Source organism: Porites lutea, chromosome 3, assembly GCF_958299795.1.
Source record: "Porites lutea chromosome 3, jaPorLute2.1, whole genome shotgun sequence".
In the NCBI taxonomy this organism is placed as follows: domain Eukaryota; kingdom Metazoa; phylum Cnidaria; class Anthozoa; order Scleractinia; family Poritidae; genus Porites; species Porites lutea.
In genome coordinates, this window is record NC_133203.1 from 45,944,664 (window position 1) to 45,963,865 (window position 19,202).

The following is a 19,202-nucleotide window of genomic DNA, read 5'->3' on the forward strand; positions in this document are numbered from 1 at the left end:
CAATATAGTATAACTTCCCAAATGCTTGCCAATAGAATTCAATTCAAAGCAAGACTTGAACTAGACTTTTGTTAGAAGCCGGATTAATTAAATTGGATTCGCTTTGAATAAGTTTTACTTTTTCTGTAGGTAAGATTGATAGTCATATTCGAATGTCAAAGACTTAATTGCCTAACAATTGTAAAGAAAATAAGCAAAGTATGTTATCAAATGTATTTTTTATTTGGAGCAACTCTCTGAAGCGGAACGTTCGCGTTTAATTTTATTGTGCTACATCATGACCCTGTTAATCCTAAAGCGATTGCTACCTCAACACCTTTTCGTCCTTGATCGCCACGGACACCTGGACTCCCAACAGGGCCCTACCAAGTAGAATCACAACGGTTAGTGGGCTTTGGTTCATCGACAAAGGGATGAAACAGCTAGTCGGAAATATCTCAGTACAAATGATTTGCTAAATAAAATTGATATTTCCGTGGAAAACGCAGCCATAAACTTGTCGTTTTTAAACAGAAAAAAAGATGATTCACCTCTCCCAGTAATACGGTTTCAATATTTAATATGTTTCATCTTTAAAACATAAGTAAACCACATGGAAAAAGTCCCAGAACTAAAAAGGAAGAAAACTACATTTTATATTTCCAAGCACAGCCCAAATAATTATCATAAACACACCATCTCTCTCATTCCATACCATCATTCCTTTAACGCCAGGAAGGCCCGGTTCCCCTGGTTTACCGGGACTTCCATCATCTCCCTTTTGACCTTGGGGTCCGCTTGGCCCTGCTTCACCATTTTCCCCTCTTGGTCCATTTGCCCCTTGCGGTCCTCGGTCGCCTTTAAGTCCACCTCTTCCTGGTACACCTGTCGGTCCAGGTTCACCGGAAACACCCTATCAACATGTCAAGACTAATATCACATATACAAAGAATTATGTGCATGCTGGAGTCATTTGGTATTTTATACACAAAATTTGTTTTCTGTTCGTTTGTTTTATGCATCTGGCTTTCCCCTTTTTAAGCTAGATTCCAGGTTCCCCGCGTCCCGCTCTCTTCTCCTGTTTCCCCGTTCCCCATTCACCGATTTCCTGTTCTCGTTTTATAGCCTTTCACATCTTGCCGTTTTGGATAGTTCTTAAGCTCAGGTGAAGACTTAAGTTGCTCTCTGCTATTGAGTAGCAAAAGCTTCGCAAACGTATAATAATAATAATAATAATAATATTATTATTATCATTATTATTATCGATATTATTATTATTATTGTAACTAGTTTTTCTAATATAGTAGTTCATTATCACCAAAAAGAATTCATGATCAAAGTCTCTCCAAAAAAATAAACACTACCGTCAACTCTCTCTACCGACACCTTTTGGATCGGCACTGATTGTTCGGCTAAAAGTAATGTCCGTCTCATAGAGAGTCAAGTAAAAGGAGTAAAGAAAGGAAGGGACCAATTCTAGGTGTCCATTTCACCGTCGTGTCCGTCTGTACCTTGTTACACTCGCTTTGGCAAAAGGCTAGAGCTGGAAACATTTGCAAAATCTTTGCTCTTCGGAAGTAGGGCTGTCACTCAAGGACATCTTATCTTTGTTACTCTGCTTGGCCTTTATCAATCTTAGATCATATTCGTGGCCAATAATCAACAAGGCGAGAAGGCTTTACTTACAGCCGGCCCCTGCGGTCCTTGCTTGCCTTTGAAACCTTGTAGACCCTAAAATAAAAAAAGTGCACGGCTGACATTCTTATGAAGGTTTGCGTTAAAACGTAAACAAACGTAACCTGCATATAGCAATGCGAGAAACATAAGCCCACCTAAACCATTCGGGTAGCCGATCAGAACTCAAAGTTAGCTTCATCTTGTCACTCGGAGAGCCGGAGCAAACTGACTGCTTTTAAGACTTACTAGAAAATCGATTGATTCATGTCTCTTCTTACCTCTCGTCCAGGCTCCCCCAGTCTTCCAGTCTGCCCTGGTATTCCTTGTTGACCCTAATATACAATATCAAGAGAGGATAAAGGGGACAGAGAAGGCATCCACAATACACAGCCTGTTCCATAGGTAATTCGTCTCGAGTTATTTTTAAGACCACAGATCCCAAGGGGGATTAGACAACAGCCAATCACATAGCGCGAATGTGTTCCGCGTGGATGACCCACGCTCAGAGCCACGCGTCCTTCACGAATTGACGCTGAAAAAAATGGCGGAAGACGCGGAGAGCGATATTGCTATTTGTTTTGTCGACGAAAACGACTAAAGAGAGGTTTCTACTAAAGCGGTGTCAGCGAAATGGAAACTAAAAAAGAATCGCCCTTCCTCTCTTGTATAGAGCTAACAGTACAGCAGGGAAATCCTTAACACACTGAATATTCTGTTAGGATCACAAGTTATAATTCACAGTTTGAAGAGAGCAATTTCTGGTTTGATATTTATTCTTTTATTAGTCTTTTATTATTCAACAAAAATAACGTCCTACTTGCTTTATTGTACAAACGACCGGTTTCAATAGACCGGCGAAATTTCTCATTTTATCAAAGCACTGAGGTTACGACAACTTCGAGTTAAACTGATTTCACGGGTTGTCAAAGAGTCCAGCGATTCCCTTTTCCCAGGTGAGCGCCAACTCATTTCGCTTCCATATTCAGAAATTCTCTCAATCTCTTTACGCTTTCATTGCCTTTCGCCCGACATGTTTTGCACGGCGTTTAGTCATGCGAAACCTCCACGAAACATCCACGTAGCGCGCGAGGTAACTTTATCCTGTTTCTAAAAATAACTCGAGACGAATTACCTATGAAATAGGGTGTGTGGGGGGGGATGCCTTCTCTGTCCCCTTTATCCTCTCTTGACAATATTGAATAGTATAAGTGAGAAACTGAAAAAGCCTTCAATGGGAATAACCGCTTACATTTACAACAAAGAGGGTAGAAAAAAGTGCATAAAACTTCTGGACTAATTCGGTAACAAAAACCAACTGAACAAAGACGGAAAACAGTGCAATCAGTATTCTCTATGCGTTTGTGAAACACATGCAGAGATATGAAGAGTCATAGGACCCTGGAGAAAAGTGACTGAAATCATTTGATGGTTTATTTAAATTCAATTCCCAAAAATGGTTTATTGATACTGGCTATATACCTGCCATTTTTCAGCTGAGTGAGCGGCAAAACGAGACTCACGCCCGTAACTGTGTTCGAGTCCGTACCGAGTACCTGTGGACACCGTGATTAGGTCTCTGAGCATGCGTCGGACTGGCTGTGCAAACAGTTATATGCCCACCACGACGCTTTGACTTCTTACTGCTAGTTTCCATCTTTATGAGATGGAGGTCTATGATCAACACCTCCAACTAATGAACCCTTTACCTCAGTCGTATTTCTCATTGACAATTGTCACCTGTTCTACTGGATTGTTCTCGATGCCTCAGTGCGATAAGAATGGTCTAGTTGACCTTTCATTCGTTTTACTTTAGCCGAAAAACCTATGCACAGTTGCTTAAACGTGCTTACCGGATTTCCGTCCAATCCCCTTCTTCCAGGTTCTCCAGCGTTCCCCTAATAAAACGGAACGAAAAACAACGAATGGATAAATCATCTACTTAGGAGATTATTTATTATTAATTGAGAAAAAAGAAAGTATGCAAAACAAACCCTTCGTCCTTGAACTCCAGGATCTCCGGGGTCGCCTGGGTTTCCTTGTTCACCCTTATAAACAGATTTTTTTTAGATTACTGCTTGAGCGTTTTTGCTACACTTTCTTGAAATACGTTATAGGGTTATTTTTCACTTCAGTAATTTGCGTAAAGCGAACTAGGAATGCAGTTTACTATTTCTTTCTCCAAAAAGGAGAAAATTTCCTTAAGTACTGGCCAGAACCATCACTAGAGCATAATGTTACAGAACATTGTATAAAGGAATATCTAACCCTGTCGCCTTTGATTCCTGGTAGACCACGTGCACCGGGCACACCTACTGAGCCCTACAAAACAAAATTATTAAAAAGCAAAAGAAACTATGGGGTATGGCGAATAATATGGGGTAAATAGTTCGGGACAAGACGTAATACGGTGCAATTTTTCTTTTAATGGGGGTTTACTATGACTATGACGGCTAAAGCAAATACATTCTAATAAGGGTAAAGGCTGGTTTTCACTGTTTAGCGAGTCGGAGTCGGAGTCGTAATCTGAAGCGTAGAGCCTATGATCTAGTGAAACCAGCGTTCCCACGGCTTACTACTCCACCTCCTACGTTCCGCCTATGATCTAATGAAAACTAGATTGTCAGAGTCGAAAGCAGCAGCGGAAGAACTAAACCAATCACAAAGCGTGGGAACGTGGATTGTAATTGGTTTATTCTTCCGCTTCTGCTTCCGACTCTGATCTCCACTAGATCATAAGCAGAACGTAAGCGACGGAGTCAACAGAAATGGAAACGTTCTGATTCTTCTGACTCCGTTTCCGTCGTGCTTATGACTCCGCTAACGACTCCGATTTTTTATTTTCACTAGGTCAAAAGTGCTCTTACGATTCAGTCGTTAGTAAAAACCAGCCTTAAATTACATTCTCATGACGACAACATGCAACTTATCCACAACTGGAAAATTCATTTGATAAAAGACAATTTACTTCTCTTAGACAATTTCTAGGTCCTATTATTACTTTCAACGAAAATAAATCTTCGCGATATCATAAATATCTCACATTTTGAGAACTAACACAGTCAATGAAAAGATAAACTGACACTAATGATATACCTTAATTTTTTTGCTTGCTGGTGTTTCTGGAGGGTCAGTAAATAAACATTGACAAGCCTAATTCATGATTACTTCGGAATGTAGCTCATTCCGGTTACTCGCTGTCCGTAGATTCTCTTTTTCACCCTGCGCAAGAACCAAAATTCTATCCCTGAATGGTGGATTGCTGTGACCCTTACCTCCTCTCCGGGGGGCCCCGCCTCGCCAGGTTCTCCAGTTGGACCCGGACCTCCCTAAAATACAAAGGTAGTGTTAATCGATTTGCTCTCAAGAGTAATGAGTCGGTTGTGGACACTAAAATTAAACGTTTGTCTGTTCAAATGAATTGAAACTAAAGAGGCTTCGTTCTTTCCATGCTACTTGCTTACTTATTTTTCATATTGCCGACCACATTTGAACTTTTTCTATATCATTTACATATTTGTATAACATGCTTCAGAAAATATCCATTGTCCTCAGAATATATATTTTTGTTATGTAATGTTAAAAGTACAATGTCTTATTATATACATACTGAGAAATACTCACCAAAAAGCTATGTCGTAAATTTTTGTACGCAAATTAGTTCTAGCCAATCAGAGGAGCGAACGATGGTTTTCACACGTGAAAAAAATGATACGTCCAATCAGAATCGCGAACGATGTTTTTTCACGTGTGAGAAAAATGATACGTCCAATCAGAGGCCACAGAGGTGTGTGAGTTTCGCGCCAAAATTCCCGCCTCTTATTGCAGTTTGCAGCGCCGCTTCGCACACATTCAACGAGAAAAATTTTACTCAAAGAGTTTTTCTCGCTAAAAAAGTGAAAAACATTTCGGAAATGGAGTGGAATAGTTTCGTTTGTTTCACTGTCGATAAAGAAAACGGTAGAGAGCCGGCGAAACAACAGCGGAAAGGGAAAAACAGAACGAGACGTAAGCTTTTGTTGTGCTTTTTTTCGGAGCTACTTTGCCTTTCATTTAAGCTTAAGCTTATATTGAAACCGGCCATTTTACTTAAATTTACTCATTTTCAATTGTGCATTGACAACAAACAGTTAAGATTACTTATAATTCTTGGATTACCTCATATCCTTACCGTCATTTATGTTTTTAACAAACGTTTGTACTAAAAAGCTGATACTTCGCTTTCTTTGTCATTTTGCGGCAAGTGTGTAGCGGCAAATAAGCATTTTTGAAAGATTTAAAATAAAAAGGCCGCCAAAATGATGAATGTCTCGGTATGTATATAATAAACACAATACCACATGGAAAGTGCTTTGTACGATATTTACGCACTCGTTTTTGTATCAGAAATCTTACTCGTTCGCTGCGCTCACTCGTTCGATTTTCTGATACGTCAACAACTCGTGCGTAAATACCGTACGCCAGCACTTTCCATGAAGTATTCTCTATATATACCTATTCCATATTTGTATATAGTATATTATATTTCAATATTTTTGCTTGTTGTTCATTTTTGGCATTTTTTCCTCTAACTTACGAGGGCCTTAAGTTAGAAAACTGTAAAAGGCTACTTAATATGTCTTCCTCTTTTAATAAAGATATTGTATTGTATTGTAATCATCGAGTTTGCTCGCGCTACATTCTCTCATCCCCTTTTTAGATCCTCCAAGCGGCCTATGCCACCCTTGATACGGTAGTAAAGTCCACCTCTTACCAGAAATCTTACTTACGTCTTCACCATTACGCCCAGGAAGACCCCGGGAACCTTCCCGTCCAGGATCACCCTGCAAAGGAATTTATTTTTAATTTTACAAACAAGTTTTTTTGGCAAGATTTGTAGACTACGAGTAGTCCTCCAGACGCGTCTCGCCTTTCTCGCGTGGGGTGATTTTCACACGCGCTCGCGTTTCGCTCGCTCGACTATCCCTGAGGAAAAATGGGGACTACTCGTAATCTACAAGATTTGTGTCTTTCGTCGCTCGATTAAATTTCCGAAATAGACATTTTCCGAGCATCGCATTGTTGGTCCGTAAATGTATACCCTGCACGTGGCGCCGAAGGGATCTAGTCAATGAGGCAACTGAGATATTCCCTGTGAAAGGTTTGAACTCAAGAGTCATTTCATAAGAAGGTTGAGTATCATCGTCAGGGTGAACGTAGTCCTGAATAGGACTAAGAAATTCTCACCAGCTATTTTTCTCGGTGTTCTTACGCCAAAACAGGAGCACTCGCACGCGCTTAATCCCAACAGCTACGGGGGTTAGTGACAGGCAAGTCAAATCCTTGAGCCTGAAAAAGTTCGCGCCTTGACATCAGGGTTGTCAAAATGTTTTGAAGTGGACGGCTGAGTTGTCAAAGTAAGTGACCAGTCCAGGGATATTTTATTTAAAAAACGCTACCTGTAAAGAAATGCCAAGCAAAGTAGCCGGCCGATACTAACCAAGTAGGCGACGATTTTCGCCGGCAGCCGGCTACTTTTGACAACCCTGTGACATGCCCTACGGACCTCAAGTGAAATTCGTTAGACAAGGCATATGAACGGTATCTAGTCACGGTCTCCTACCCCGATTACGGCTCCTCATGAACATAAATATTTCATAGTACTTTACCTTTTCTCCAAGTGGACCGGGGATGCCAGCTTCCCCCCTTTTTCCGGCTTCACCCTACGGAAAAGCATTTACGAAGTTTTCTTTGGTAGCATCCCCTTCAGAGCCAGGCAATAAAAAGCATTCACATGCACTTATAAAACTGTCGTTTCCATCGGGACGGTCATGGACGTACTGGAAGCAGTTTGATCAGATGCATATGTACAACGCAACCACCAGTTGACCGAGTTGGTTCGATTGATTATTGAGGGAGAGCCATCTCGATTAACAGAGATCTCGGTTATGAAATTTTCCTAGCAACCCATTCTTGTGTGCTCGCGAGAAAAGGCATTAAATTTGGCTGAAAATTCTCGCAAATACAACAAAGGGCTGGCAGGAATAGGTTTTTAAAATCAGTTTCGTCATAAATTCCACATGCTTGTATGTTATATATTACACACTTTGATCAGATTCCTTTCTAAAATTTTAACCTGTCAAAATAATATACATTCATTGTAACATCACTTTGTTTATACTTACATCTGCTCCCCTTACTCCAGGTGGCCCAATGCCCCCTAAAGGACCCTGTAAATGAAAAGGTTTGAAATGAGGCGGCGATTGACTTTGAAACGTTAGTGTAAGACACATATTAACAAAAAAAGCATTCGTCGGTAAGAAGGTCTTAGTCAGCTAAACAAATGTAAACACAAAATAAATTCTGATAAAGTAACGCGTCCTAAAACATATTAACAGTAAGAAAAAATGAATAGAAAAAAAGTTCCTTTCGAGATTAAAACACGTATACCTATGAGAAGTGAGAGCCAGCTCTGTCAGCCCATGAAAGTACAACATGTACACAGGATTACATAATAGACTTTACCGGATCTCCTGGAGCACCTTTTACTTCTATGTATCCAATGCTAGCGGGTCCCTTGGAATCTCCAGGTCTAATCTAATGAAATGTAACGTATAGGCTTTTGTTTTAAACTTTATTGCGATAGTACAAGTTTATAATATCACTTAAACTTCCATGTCAGAGAAATCTGATTAACAATTATTCCACAAGTGCGCGTTGGATATGAGATGGTAGGTAGCCAACGAGGCCCGTAGCGCCGAGTCGGCTATAATCATCTCGCCCACAAAATATCGAAAATTCTTTCCGACTTTATTTGTAAAAACAACCGATTTTCAGCTTGTTTTTAATTGTGAGCAGACGCGTACTGTTAGCATATTTGGAGAGTGTGGTATAATGGCTCATGTACCATGATGGCTAAGCCAATCAAAGTTCTAGAATTGGATTATCCAATGATTCAGTTTTTAATAATAGGAATTACACCACCATAACTCCAGTTGGTTCTTTTCTTATTCGGATGTATGCACCTGTCGAAGTCTGCAACAACAAAATTGACCAAGCCATCGTTGAGATCAATACTCACAAGACCAGCAAGAGGTCCAATATCCGGCCCACTGCCATTAAAATTAATGACTATTTCTCCTGGTGGTCCCGGAGGACCACGAGGGCCCGGTACTCCTTTGGGTCCGGGATCTCCAGGGTTTCCCTGTTGACGGAAAAAATAGAGGTACACATTTAAAATAACACAATCTGCGAGCGGGAAGAGGGGAAATATTGCTTTTGATATTTCAAAGTAAGAACTGTAAGGCCACGGCATAGCTTGAGAATTTAAGAGTTGTGACTGAAGTAAGTATCATTATAGGTCACCTGTAGCCAGACACTTGGTAAGGTGTTTTTTTTTTTTTAACACAATGACATTGCGTTTAATACAATAAAGCCTATTTCATCCGTTAATTTCCAAGTGAATTTAATGAAAGTAGAGCCAGTGTCACACCCTACAGTAATAGACTACTGGGTAACTGAGTTTAGAGGTGTTCTTTAACGATTTCTCATTGTTATACAACTAGTGCTAAGGCAGTTCAATACATAAAATGGCAAACCGCTGTTCCACGATCTCCCTCGGGTCCAGGAGGCCCTGGTGCTCCTTTGTCTCCCTAGAATGTACATTACAAAATGAAAGTATCAATAAAGGATGCGTTAGATCGGTTACAAACCCCCAGAAAGTAACAACTATCTTTGATCAGAAATCAAAGCCACTCTGAGGACAGCATCTGTTTCGTGCAATTGCGCCTGACCAAGTGTAGTAAGTAGGAACGCCTATGCTGAATCTAGAATATGAGCCATCACTGCGTCGAGGTTATCAACCAATGTGCGAGTGGGAAAATCAAGTAAAATCACTGCTAACGTCAGATTTCAACTTGAAGACAGATCCTTGCGTTAATGTTTTTTTTTTTTCTTGGATTACAAGCATAGTCATCAAGCTGTGACTCATATTCTTTTTTTATGTCCCTTTGCATCTCTTGGTTGGAAGCAGGACTCAAAAAAAAGCAAGATTTCATGCTGTGGAATAGTGTCAGGGTCATAAAATCCTTTTGGGGCAAAATCACAGGGAAAATCTGTAAGTTGGCATACGTAAATTATAACAAGAATGACGCTTTTAATCACCAAGAACATTTATCATATATCCACTTACTTTCATTCCCTTTGGCCCAGGATCTCCCGGTGGACCAACCTTAATAAATAAATAAAAAAATTAAAATAAAATAAAAACGAACGAAGACAAATTTCAGAGGCCATATCCACGCCAGTCGGTTTACAATTGCAAACACCTACAAACGTGCACGTGCACATTCATACCTCAACTATCATCCTAAAAGCTCTCTAGCGTTAACAAACCCCTAAAACAGACTAGACCCAAGACCATGGCCCGGTTACTCGAAAGTTGGTTAAGTATAGTCTACGATTAAGTCAAATTCTAGTAAGCAAGGTTTTCTTGTTCAAGAACATGCAACTCGGGCTTACAAAATACTGTTGAGCTTTTACTCACAGAAACAGTAATGATAACACAAAATGTTACTCTAAGCAATACATAGGAAAGTAAAATACAAAAGCGGAACAAAATTTTAAGGCTGGATGAGCGCTAATCGGCCGTTCAGGAATCGCCCCAAACGATTTGTCAATCTCACTCCCAAATCTGAGAAGGAAATCTTGTGGACTTGACACTTAGATGAAACCTCTTCGTCAGAACTTTAGCGCAGTACTACAAAAAAGAGATTATTTACTATTTGTGTAAAAACATATCTCAATCATTAGGTTCAGTAATTGTATCACAATTCTACAAAACAAAGGGCCAAATATCTAAACGTAGTTTAGCCAGTGTTTAACAAAACCGCGTTCGAAGTTATTTTCAATTTGCCCAACGATTTTATCTAAACATCATTTATCGTGAACAGTTTTATAAAAGCATATAGGGAAAACTAGAAAAGAATTTATCTACATAAAACAAACCACTAAGGTCCAAAGATTCGTTAAACCGGGGCTTAAGTTGGACTTCGTTTAAATATTTGGCTCAAAGAGTTTGTACTCTTTGGCCTTCCGATCTGTTAGAATCTGTTAGGTAAAGGGCCAAAAACAAAACCTTCAGATCCTTGATGGTAGAAACTCTTTTTGGAAAATTGAAAGTCGTTTACTTCGTCTAATGAGAAAAAAAAACAACAGAAAAGTACACACTTACCACTCTTATTGGTGCTCCTGGTTGAGCTGTGATACAAAATAACGAAATCAGTTAGAAATGCAATGTTTCCGCCAGCACACTTTTTCTTTAAGCCATCAACTTAATCCTTTATTGGCCAATATTTCTCCTACTGGTGTACAATTAAAGATGGAATTCTGGAGCCAGTTCAGGCATGGAAGTTCCAAAGGGTTTGCACGTAAACATTTTCCTCTACACATACCTTCGACACGAATAAGTCTTTCAACAGAGGCTCCTAAGCCATTATCCGCCTTGCATCTGTATTCACCAAAATCGTCATTATTGTTTATATCCACAAACACTACATTGTCAAAAGCAGTGTTTGTTACAAGTTCGCTTCCATCAGGTCGATACCACGTGACATTCGGCGTAGGATCGCCATCGGACACACATGTCAATTCCACTTTCCCTCCAATTTGGGCCAACGTTTGAGATGTGTTTATGCGCACTATTGCGGCTGGCCCTTTTGGTAAGGAGGCAGAACATAAACAGGAGTTTTACACATCAAGAATGGATGGAAAAATCATAAATGACGGTTTTCATGATAACACTTTTACGTCTACCATATCCCAGATCTAAATGGAATTCTACGTTTCTGGAAAACTGCCCACGTACCCCTCCCCTAAGCCAACATTTTGCCTTAAGTGAGAAGCAAGTGTTAATGTTGGCTTAGGGGAAGGGTAGGTGGGCAGTTTCCCAGAAACGTATAGTGAATCAATGGAAATCAGCGCCACCCTGCTCAGGATTCAGGAATAAGCTGTGTTATATGTTAAACTGAATTCGTCATCATTGTCCATAGGATCAAAGGTGAACAAAGGAGGAGGAAATCTTTATTGTTCACAAATAGCCTGTTTCAGAATTTAATTAACTTAATAAACAATAGATGATAAAAATGGTCTTTTTATCGATTCGTGATTCAATTTCACGATTCCTATAAATGTCATATTGAATATAGCTTTTTATTTAACTGAAAAAGCACCAAAATGTCTGCCTTGAAGACCGTTGGTGTAAAAGAAAGACCAAAAAACAACTCGCTTGCCTTGCCAAGCCCCGACTGGACAGGGACTTCTCGTAAACTATAATTATTGCCTTAAAAGTCAAGCTTCAGTAACAACCCGATTTGACAAATGTTTTGTGAGCTGGTCTCCGTGGCGCAATCGGTTAGCGCGTTCGGCTGTTACCTCAACATGGGCAACCGAAAGGTTGGTGGTTCAAACCCACCCGGGGACGATACTTTTTTTCCTTTTTTGAAGAGCAGTTCCATAGTTGATGTTGTCAATGTCAATGTTTATGGATCAAAGGTGAACAAGGGAGGAGGAAATTGTTATTGTTGACAAATAGCCCGTTTCAGAATTTAATTAACTTTATAAACAATAGATAATAAAAATAGCCCTTTTATCGATTCGTGATTCAATTTCACTATTCCCATAAATCTCAGTATTGTGAATACCTCTACAGAAACCTTCAAATTAGAAAACGGAATATGTGTTTAACCGAAAAAGCACCAAAAGGTCTGCCTTGAAGACAGTTTGTGTAAAAGAAAGACCAAAAAACTCGCTTGCCTTGCCAAGCCCCGACTGGACAGGAACTTCCCGTAACGTATAATCATTGCCTTAAAAGTCAGAAGCTCCAGTAGAACCAGTTGACACTAACCTTTGCGAGCTCGTCTCCGTGGCGCAATCGGTTAGCGCGTTCGGCTGTTACCTCAACATTGGCAACCGAAAGGTTGGTGGTTCAAGCCCACCCGGGGACGGTATCTTTTCTTTTCGTCATTTTTCTGCTTTCTTTTAAAAGAGCAGTTGCATATTTCATGTTGTCTGTCCATCATAATTTTTAATTTCGAAGACACAGTGTAAGACCGAGTCATCTGCTCCATCCAACTCGTTACTTTCTCGCTTATTGCTTTCAAGCGCCTGCTACGAGGGCTAGGGTCAAGGTATTTAAACTTTTCTCCCTTTTATTGCTGTGATTATAGTTGTTCCGCCAACACGATAGCTCAAAGAAAAAAAATAAGCCTTACTTCCACAAAAATCGGTGTTGCATCCCCTTGACTCCTCGCTTTCTCCAATACAAACGAGTCCACCAAAGGCTGGGGGAGGATTGTTACAGCTGCGACTACGAAATTGACTGCCTCCACCACACGTGACTGAACAGTCACCCCAAGGACCCCAGTCGGACCAGTTTCCGTCAACTGAAATTGAATGAGCATACGTTACGTCACTGAATCAATAGCTAGACTTGGCGCGTTACAAATAAATGAATGAATAAATATCGTTTATTCTACTCTCTTGCAGATAACTGAATCGGCGGTTATAACTAACAATAATTCTACATTTAAGCTAATCAATTGAGTTTATTTGAACCCAAGAAAGGAATGAAAAATGAGATGAATAGGACTTCTCCAACTCATTAATAAGGAAATTCAATTAATTAATTAAAAGGAAATTAATGTTTAATGAGTGTTTGGATATCAGATGAAAAACTGCTCGTTTTTGCATCCTTAATTTCTCCTTCAAAAACGATTTTGTTTGAGAAGAAATATCAAACATTCGACACAGTGTTTCATCACCAGATGAAACACCTCGAAGTTCGTCAAAAATACTCGGCGGGGGACTCGTACTCGTTCTTGATCGATTCTGTACCCCTCTATCACAGGTCACCGAGCAGTCACTCCAATCATTCCAATTCGACCAATTTCCGTCAAATGATGACAAAACATCAAAATTTTCAGTGTAAGGAAAGTTGAACATTAGGAAGTTACCTTTAACGTTGATAAATGACGAGAAAAACAAGCAAAGGGCTTCGTTACAAGGCCTTGTTTCATCGCTTTCCCTAGGACAGTATTGGACTGCCTTTCTTCGGGTGGAGGTTTGCGGCAAGTTTGACAAGTTCGTGCGACAGAGAAGAATTCCTGACCAATCATTCTAGTCTGATCAATTATCGCCGACAGGGCAAGACAGTTCAAAACACATTCTACATCTTTGTGTAAGTGTAATCAAATTCTACGCATATAGAGTAAATTGTTCCAAACGACCACCGAGTTTTTTTCCCAGCAGAATAATTTGAAATCAGATCTGTCGACGTGTATTTGAGTTATCTAGATAATTCACGTGTTCTCCAATTCGTTTACGACACAGCGCGCGACAATGTTCAAAGGAAGTGCCTAACCTTTCCTTTCCTATATAAGAGGGGTCAGACTATCAGTGGTATTTTGATTTTTTACGCCTGAACCGATCAATTGTTTTCAGCAACACTTTAATAAACCCTTCATTTTCCAGCATTAAACAAAATAATTGTCTGGTCGAAAGATCACCCCCCCAAAAGTTCAGCTACATGTAGAAGCGGAAGAATTTAGTTAGTCTGGCGGTGCATGACGTGTGGACAGAAATTGAACAATAAGACTCACCGTTGTTTGCTTATGTGGAACCGTGGTGAAGCTAACTAAACTTTCTTAAACAACTGCAGAACGTTTCAAATTGCCGCGTGTACTCCGTTATTAAGGAAGCCCCCATTTAAAACATCTTTTCATTATGTATAGCATAAATTAAAGCTTCCTTTCTGCCTCTTGTGTCAGGAAGAATTGTTTTCTCATGCTTTGAAAAGTTCTTAAAATCCAACACAAAATGACCATATATAAACTAAGAAAATATTACTTGGGCAAGGAGCTTCGTTGCAAGGTCTCGTTTCTTCGCCTTCCCCAGGACACTTCTCTCCTCCGAAAGCCGGTGGGGGATCGGTGCAAGTTCGTGTTTGTTTCTGTTCACCGCCTCCGCACGTGACAGGGCAATCACTCCAGTCATTCCAATCTGACCAATTGCCATCAACTAGCAACGAGACGCATATGAAACATTATTGCGGTTTCTGCAGTAACCATTTCGCATTCATAAGTCATCCGGTCGTTGAGGCTGTTTGGGCTTGATATAGTGCCAAGCTATGTTTATCCAAAAAATGACAGAACCGGTATTTGTGCGCCAGTCTACAGCTAAATGCTAACACGCAAAATGTGGTATGAAACAAAAAGAATAAGGTCGCATACAGCTAAAAAACCAAGTATTTTCGAGCTTTTAGGTATTCTTTATTGTCGTTTAAAAATAGCATTTTGTTTACGTTAATCGTTAAAAATTTTAATGATTTCCCGTTTGGTCTGAAGTTTTGTGTAGATTTTAACCGTTTGGCGCTGAAATAGGGCAAGGGTTTCAGCACCTTGGAACCAGCGTCTGGAGTGGTTAATGCTTTTTTTATCGTTTCAGATCTTAAATAGTGTAGGAAATATCACTCAATTGGTGTGTGAGGGTCCAAGCATACCATACCATGAACCACTCCAGAAGTGGCCCCAGGGAGAAGGCGATCACCTCGCGAATCGCAGCCTGCTTGGGAGATGCATGAAAGGAAGGGGATGGGGGAGAGGAAGTGCGTCCCTTTTAGATTCTCCCAACCCCCTTCCTTCTCTATTCCTGGCCCACGCCTCACTTCACGCCTCAAAAATTCAATTCAGCGCCCTAAGTGTTTATTGGAGCGTTTACGGTATTTTGAATTTTCCGACTAAGCTCAAGGGAAAGAAGGGTTTCGTTTTTTAAAGAAACTGTGGCGATACCTCGTTTGCGGAGTGAAATACAAAAATTTCGGATTAATTTTGGTTTCGGGGAAACTACCCAACAAACCCTTCCCCTACGCCAAAACAACACTATGTAATGGGATTGACGAGTTTCGTTTCTAAAGAAACTGTGGTGTTACTTCAGTTGGGGGGTAAAATACGAACATTTCAGATCAACTTTGGTTTCTGGGAAACTGCCTAACCTACCCCTCCCCTAGCCCAACAATAAGACTTAATTACTTCTCATTTAGGCAAAATATTAGCTTAAGGGAGGGGTAGGTTTGCAGTTTCCTAGAAACCTAAATCGATGAAAACACCTACCAGGACAAGGCTGCTCATTGCAGGCGTCTTCCTCTTCACTTGGACCTGGACACTTCTGTCCCCCATTTTGAGGGGGAGGGTTGGTGCATGTGCGATTTCGCTTTCTTTTTCCACCACCACATGTCACCGAACAGTCACCCCAATTCGTCCAATCTGACCATTGACCGTCAACTGTAAGATAAAATATTTTGATTTGCACCTGACTCCGTGATTAGAGTGCCAAAAGAGAAAAAAGAGAAACTACTTGTAGTTTAACCCTGTTAGTAAAAAAGACTTTAAAAGTATCCAGGAATCTAACAGACTGCACTCAAACTTCTCGCGCGTCATAAATTTCCTCCACAAGAAGATGAAAGGAATCTTTCAAAGAGTGTCTACATAAGTGGCAGCACGCTGGTGAAATTATAACCACAAGGTTAAAGAAAAAGCCAAAGGCAGGTTATTACAAACATAAAGACGTGTAGAAAACAATCTCCGACCTGGACATTTCCCTTCTCTAACATCCGTCACGATTTCGTCAAGGGCACTGAAGTCCTCAGCCAAAAACACACCCGTGTCGTCCGTTGCAATTTCCACTAAGTCTTCCAGGATGATGCCCTTGCCAATTCCTAGCGTCATTATCTCTATACCTTTATTTTTTAAGGGAGCTGATGCATTTCTCAGTATCTGTAGACTTGTTTTACCGCTTCCTTTCGGAACTGTTTGCACACCATCTGTCATGACGATAGCTATCTACAAAGCAAAAAGTTTGATAGGTAAAGAAAACGAAGGGAGCAAACATCGTAAATAACAACAGCAGGGCTGCAGCTTATGTTGGGAGCTTCCTGGTGGATTGCGCAATCCTTTGTTCAGCTTTTTTTTTATTCGAAAATTGTGACGGAATGAATTAAGATGTTTCTATTCGTCAGTAATTTTAGTTAAGAATGTGCAAAGACAAGTCCGCAAAAACATAATTATAACAAAGGAGTCTGACAGGCTTCATAACCATATGTCTTTTTAAAAGCTTTGGTTCCATTGGGAGTTGACCAAGAACGGAACAAGTCCACCGAAAATGGGAATTCATAGTCGTTCTCTTTCCACCTTGAACGCTCGTTGGGCGTGTCAGACAATCATTACTATGCTTCTAAAATCCCTTATAGGTTGCTACGACCTGATAAGAAGGGAAAAATTAATACAATGTTACTGGTATGAATCTAGCAACAAAAAATTTTACCTTTGCTACATTTTTTCTCATCCCATTTGCTTCGGAGAAAACCACCTTATCCGCAAGTGCCAGCGCCTTATCGATGTATGTGAATCCACGAGTGTGTGGTACATTTTGCACCTTGCGCTTCACGTTGACGGCATTAAGCGCGGGTCCCTTGAAGTCGTCGAATTTCAGTTGTACTGAGGCGTCAGTACTGTATTCGATGAGGGCCACATGAGTGCCAGTTTCAGAAACTTCGAACTGGTCTACTAGACGCTCGAGAAACAATTTGAACTGTCTAAAGTTTCTCCTACTAATGCTCCCTGAAAAAGAGAAAACACTGAAAATACTAACGTATTTTACTAAATTTAAATGGATTTATGGATGGATTGAAAGACGAATGGACGGAGGGACGGGCGGAAGGAAGGAAGGGAGGAGGGAAGGATGGCTGGGTGGAGGGATAGATGGATGGATAACGAATTTTGTTAAATTTAAATGGATGGGGGGATGGATGGACGAGTTGACGGAAAGAGGGAAGAAAGGAGGGAAGCAAGGAAGGATGGATGAATGGATGGGTGGGTGAGTGGGTGGGTGGATGAATGGATGGATGGATGGATGGATGGATGGATGGATGGATGGATGGATGGATGGATGGATGGATGGATGGATGGATGGATAGATGGATGATGGATGGATGGATGGATGGATAGATGGATGATGGATGGATGGATGGATGGATGGATGGATGGATGGATGGATGGATGGATGGATGGGTGGGTGGGTGGATGCATGGATGGAAGGATGGGTGGGGAAGATGTACAGGCAAACTTACTAATGTTCAAACGAAGGAAACTGACTCACCTGAAGCATCAATCAGCAAAGCCAAATCTATAGGTTTAGGACAACCCTCTAAACATAATGAAAAGCAAGCACCGGTAAGACTTGTGTTTACAATTATATTTGTCAGTAGACGAAAAAAATGAGTCCGTGAATCAGTAAGTGGAGAGTACACAAAGAAGGCCTAATCACAGTCTCGTTAAAAAGGGTAAGAACCTTATGACTAATATCAGATATAAACTCCGAGGTCATGGAAGGTCTCTCGAGCACGCCAAATTTTACGTCCCCCTACCCGCTTACGAAAGCATACGGACCTAGGATCGGACTTGAGTTGACAAGCTGTAGAACAGAAATACTGCTTCAAGTAAAAGCAAGTAACACTGATTAATAACTAAAGGTATCAAGCCATTGACTCAGCACTTTTGAACCTACAAACTTGATCTCACTGTCTTGGTTCAGTGAGTAGACTTGCCTGCGTCATCCCGTAATGACATAAGTGCAAGGAAATATTTGCAATCATCTCTCCATTCTATTTGTATTAAAACTGCAACCCTGGTTAAAACATCTCGGGGGACTTGAGGAATCAGGCGCAAAGTTACTCGAAAGTAGTTGCCAGATTTACTCGAAAACTGCTTCTTATAGAAGCTTAAAGGAAATGTTGATGAAACAGCCTATTTCTGTTGTCCCCCTCCCAGCTAAGCAATGCCGATTGTAATTAAAACGACTTAAATGCGCGTATGACTTCAACACCACAACATGGGGAGAAGGAAGGGAAAATGCATCAATTTTGACCAGCCATTGCGTTAGTGTCCTAAGAGTTTTGACCAGGGCTGTATTTTTTACATTCTCTTCTGTAACGGATCAGCACGACAAGATTTTAACCTAGTTGTTAAAAGCCGCAAGTACTAAACGCAGGTCACAGCTCACAAGTACAAGTTAGACTACAGGTAACCGTATACTACAGTAAATAAAAAACCTCTGTACTGTCTCCTAGACCTAATCACAATTCGAAATACAGCTTAAGCTCTAAGGGGAATCTGATCATCTGAGTTATTTAACAATAGAGCATTGACCTGAACTTGTGACCCGCGTTTTGTACCTCATTTATTACTCACTCAGCACTTCAGCTTTTCGACACTGATGTGAGCATCCTTGATCTTCTGCGGATGGACAACACCTACTACGCTCTGCACAATCACCGTCAGAGACACAGAAGTGTTTCACTATTCCAGTGCACTGTAATGTATAAGGATCCACTACGGGACATCGCAGGGTTTCTGTGAGAGTCCAAATAGCAAAATAAGAGGAGATCGAGTGGTACTCCAAGAAATATCCCACGAGTGACTTGAAAATGTATGTTGACTACAAACGAAACGTCAAATACG

The 19,202-nt window shown here is 40.6% G+C and overlaps 2 protein-coding genes, 1 long non-coding RNA gene and 2 other non-coding genes across 5 annotated transcripts in view; 2 read left to right on the forward strand and 3 right to left on the reverse strand.

Moving 5' to 3' along the window:
- LOC140931264 (uncharacterized) overlaps positions 1-1,793 on the reverse strand; it is a 37,801-nt gene extending 36,008 nt beyond the window's left edge. The window contains exons 1-3 of the mRNA XM_073381032.1: positions 1,666-1,793; positions 695-892; positions 309-362 (exon numbers count right to left, since the gene is read on the reverse strand). Of these exons, the coding sequence (XP_073237133.1) occupies positions 309-362; positions 695-700 (60 nt within the window). The 5' untranslated portion in view covers positions 701-892; positions 1,666-1,793. The remainder of the gene's footprint in view (positions 1-308; positions 363-694; positions 893-1,665) is intronic.
- A 140-nt stretch (positions 1,794-1,933) lies between these two features.
- LOC140929818 (uncharacterized) lies at positions 1,934-4,982 on the reverse strand. The gene is made up of 5 exons (XR_012164801.1): positions 4,929-4,982; positions 3,922-3,975; positions 3,648-3,701; positions 3,507-3,551; positions 1,934-1,988 (listed from the first exon to the last, which is right to left on the reverse strand). It is a non-coding gene; the product is annotated as an uncharacterized lncRNA (long non-coding RNA).
- A 2,805-nt stretch (positions 4,983-7,787) lies between these two features.
- LOC140932390 (coadhesin-like) overlaps positions 7,788-19,202 on the reverse strand; it is a 39,725-nt gene continuing 28,310 nt past the window's right edge. Inside the window, exons 13-27 of the mRNA XM_073382002.1 lie at positions 18,933-19,094; positions 17,842-17,889; positions 17,008-17,303; positions 16,274-16,526; positions 15,798-15,968; positions 14,536-14,706; positions 13,464-13,643; positions 12,903-13,073; positions 11,079-11,345; positions 10,868-10,878; positions 9,824-9,862; positions 9,231-9,284; positions 8,714-8,836; positions 8,158-8,229; positions 7,788-7,862 (exon numbers count right to left, since the gene is read on the reverse strand). Of these exons, the coding sequence (XP_073238103.1) occupies positions 7,788-7,862; positions 8,158-8,229; positions 8,714-8,836; positions 9,231-9,284; positions 9,824-9,862; positions 10,868-10,878; positions 11,079-11,345; positions 12,903-13,073; positions 13,464-13,643; positions 14,536-14,706; positions 15,798-15,968; positions 16,274-16,526; positions 17,008-17,303; positions 17,842-17,889; positions 18,933-19,094 (2,093 nt within the window). The remainder of the gene's footprint in view (positions 7,863-8,157; positions 8,230-8,713; positions 8,837-9,230; positions 9,285-9,823; positions 9,863-10,867; positions 10,879-11,078; positions 11,346-12,902; positions 13,074-13,463; positions 13,644-14,535; positions 14,707-15,797; positions 15,969-16,273; positions 16,527-17,007; positions 17,304-17,841; positions 17,890-18,932; positions 19,095-19,202) is intronic.
- On the forward strand, positions 12,025-12,112 carry Trnan-guu (transfer RNA asparagine (anticodon GUU)). Its single transcript is given in 2 exon segments — positions 12,025-12,062; positions 12,077-12,112. It is a non-coding gene; the product is annotated as a tRNA-Asn (tRNA).
- On the forward strand, positions 12,548-12,635 carry Trnan-guu (transfer RNA asparagine (anticodon GUU)). The gene is given in 2 exon segments: positions 12,548-12,585; positions 12,600-12,635. It is a non-coding gene; the product is annotated as a tRNA-Asn (tRNA).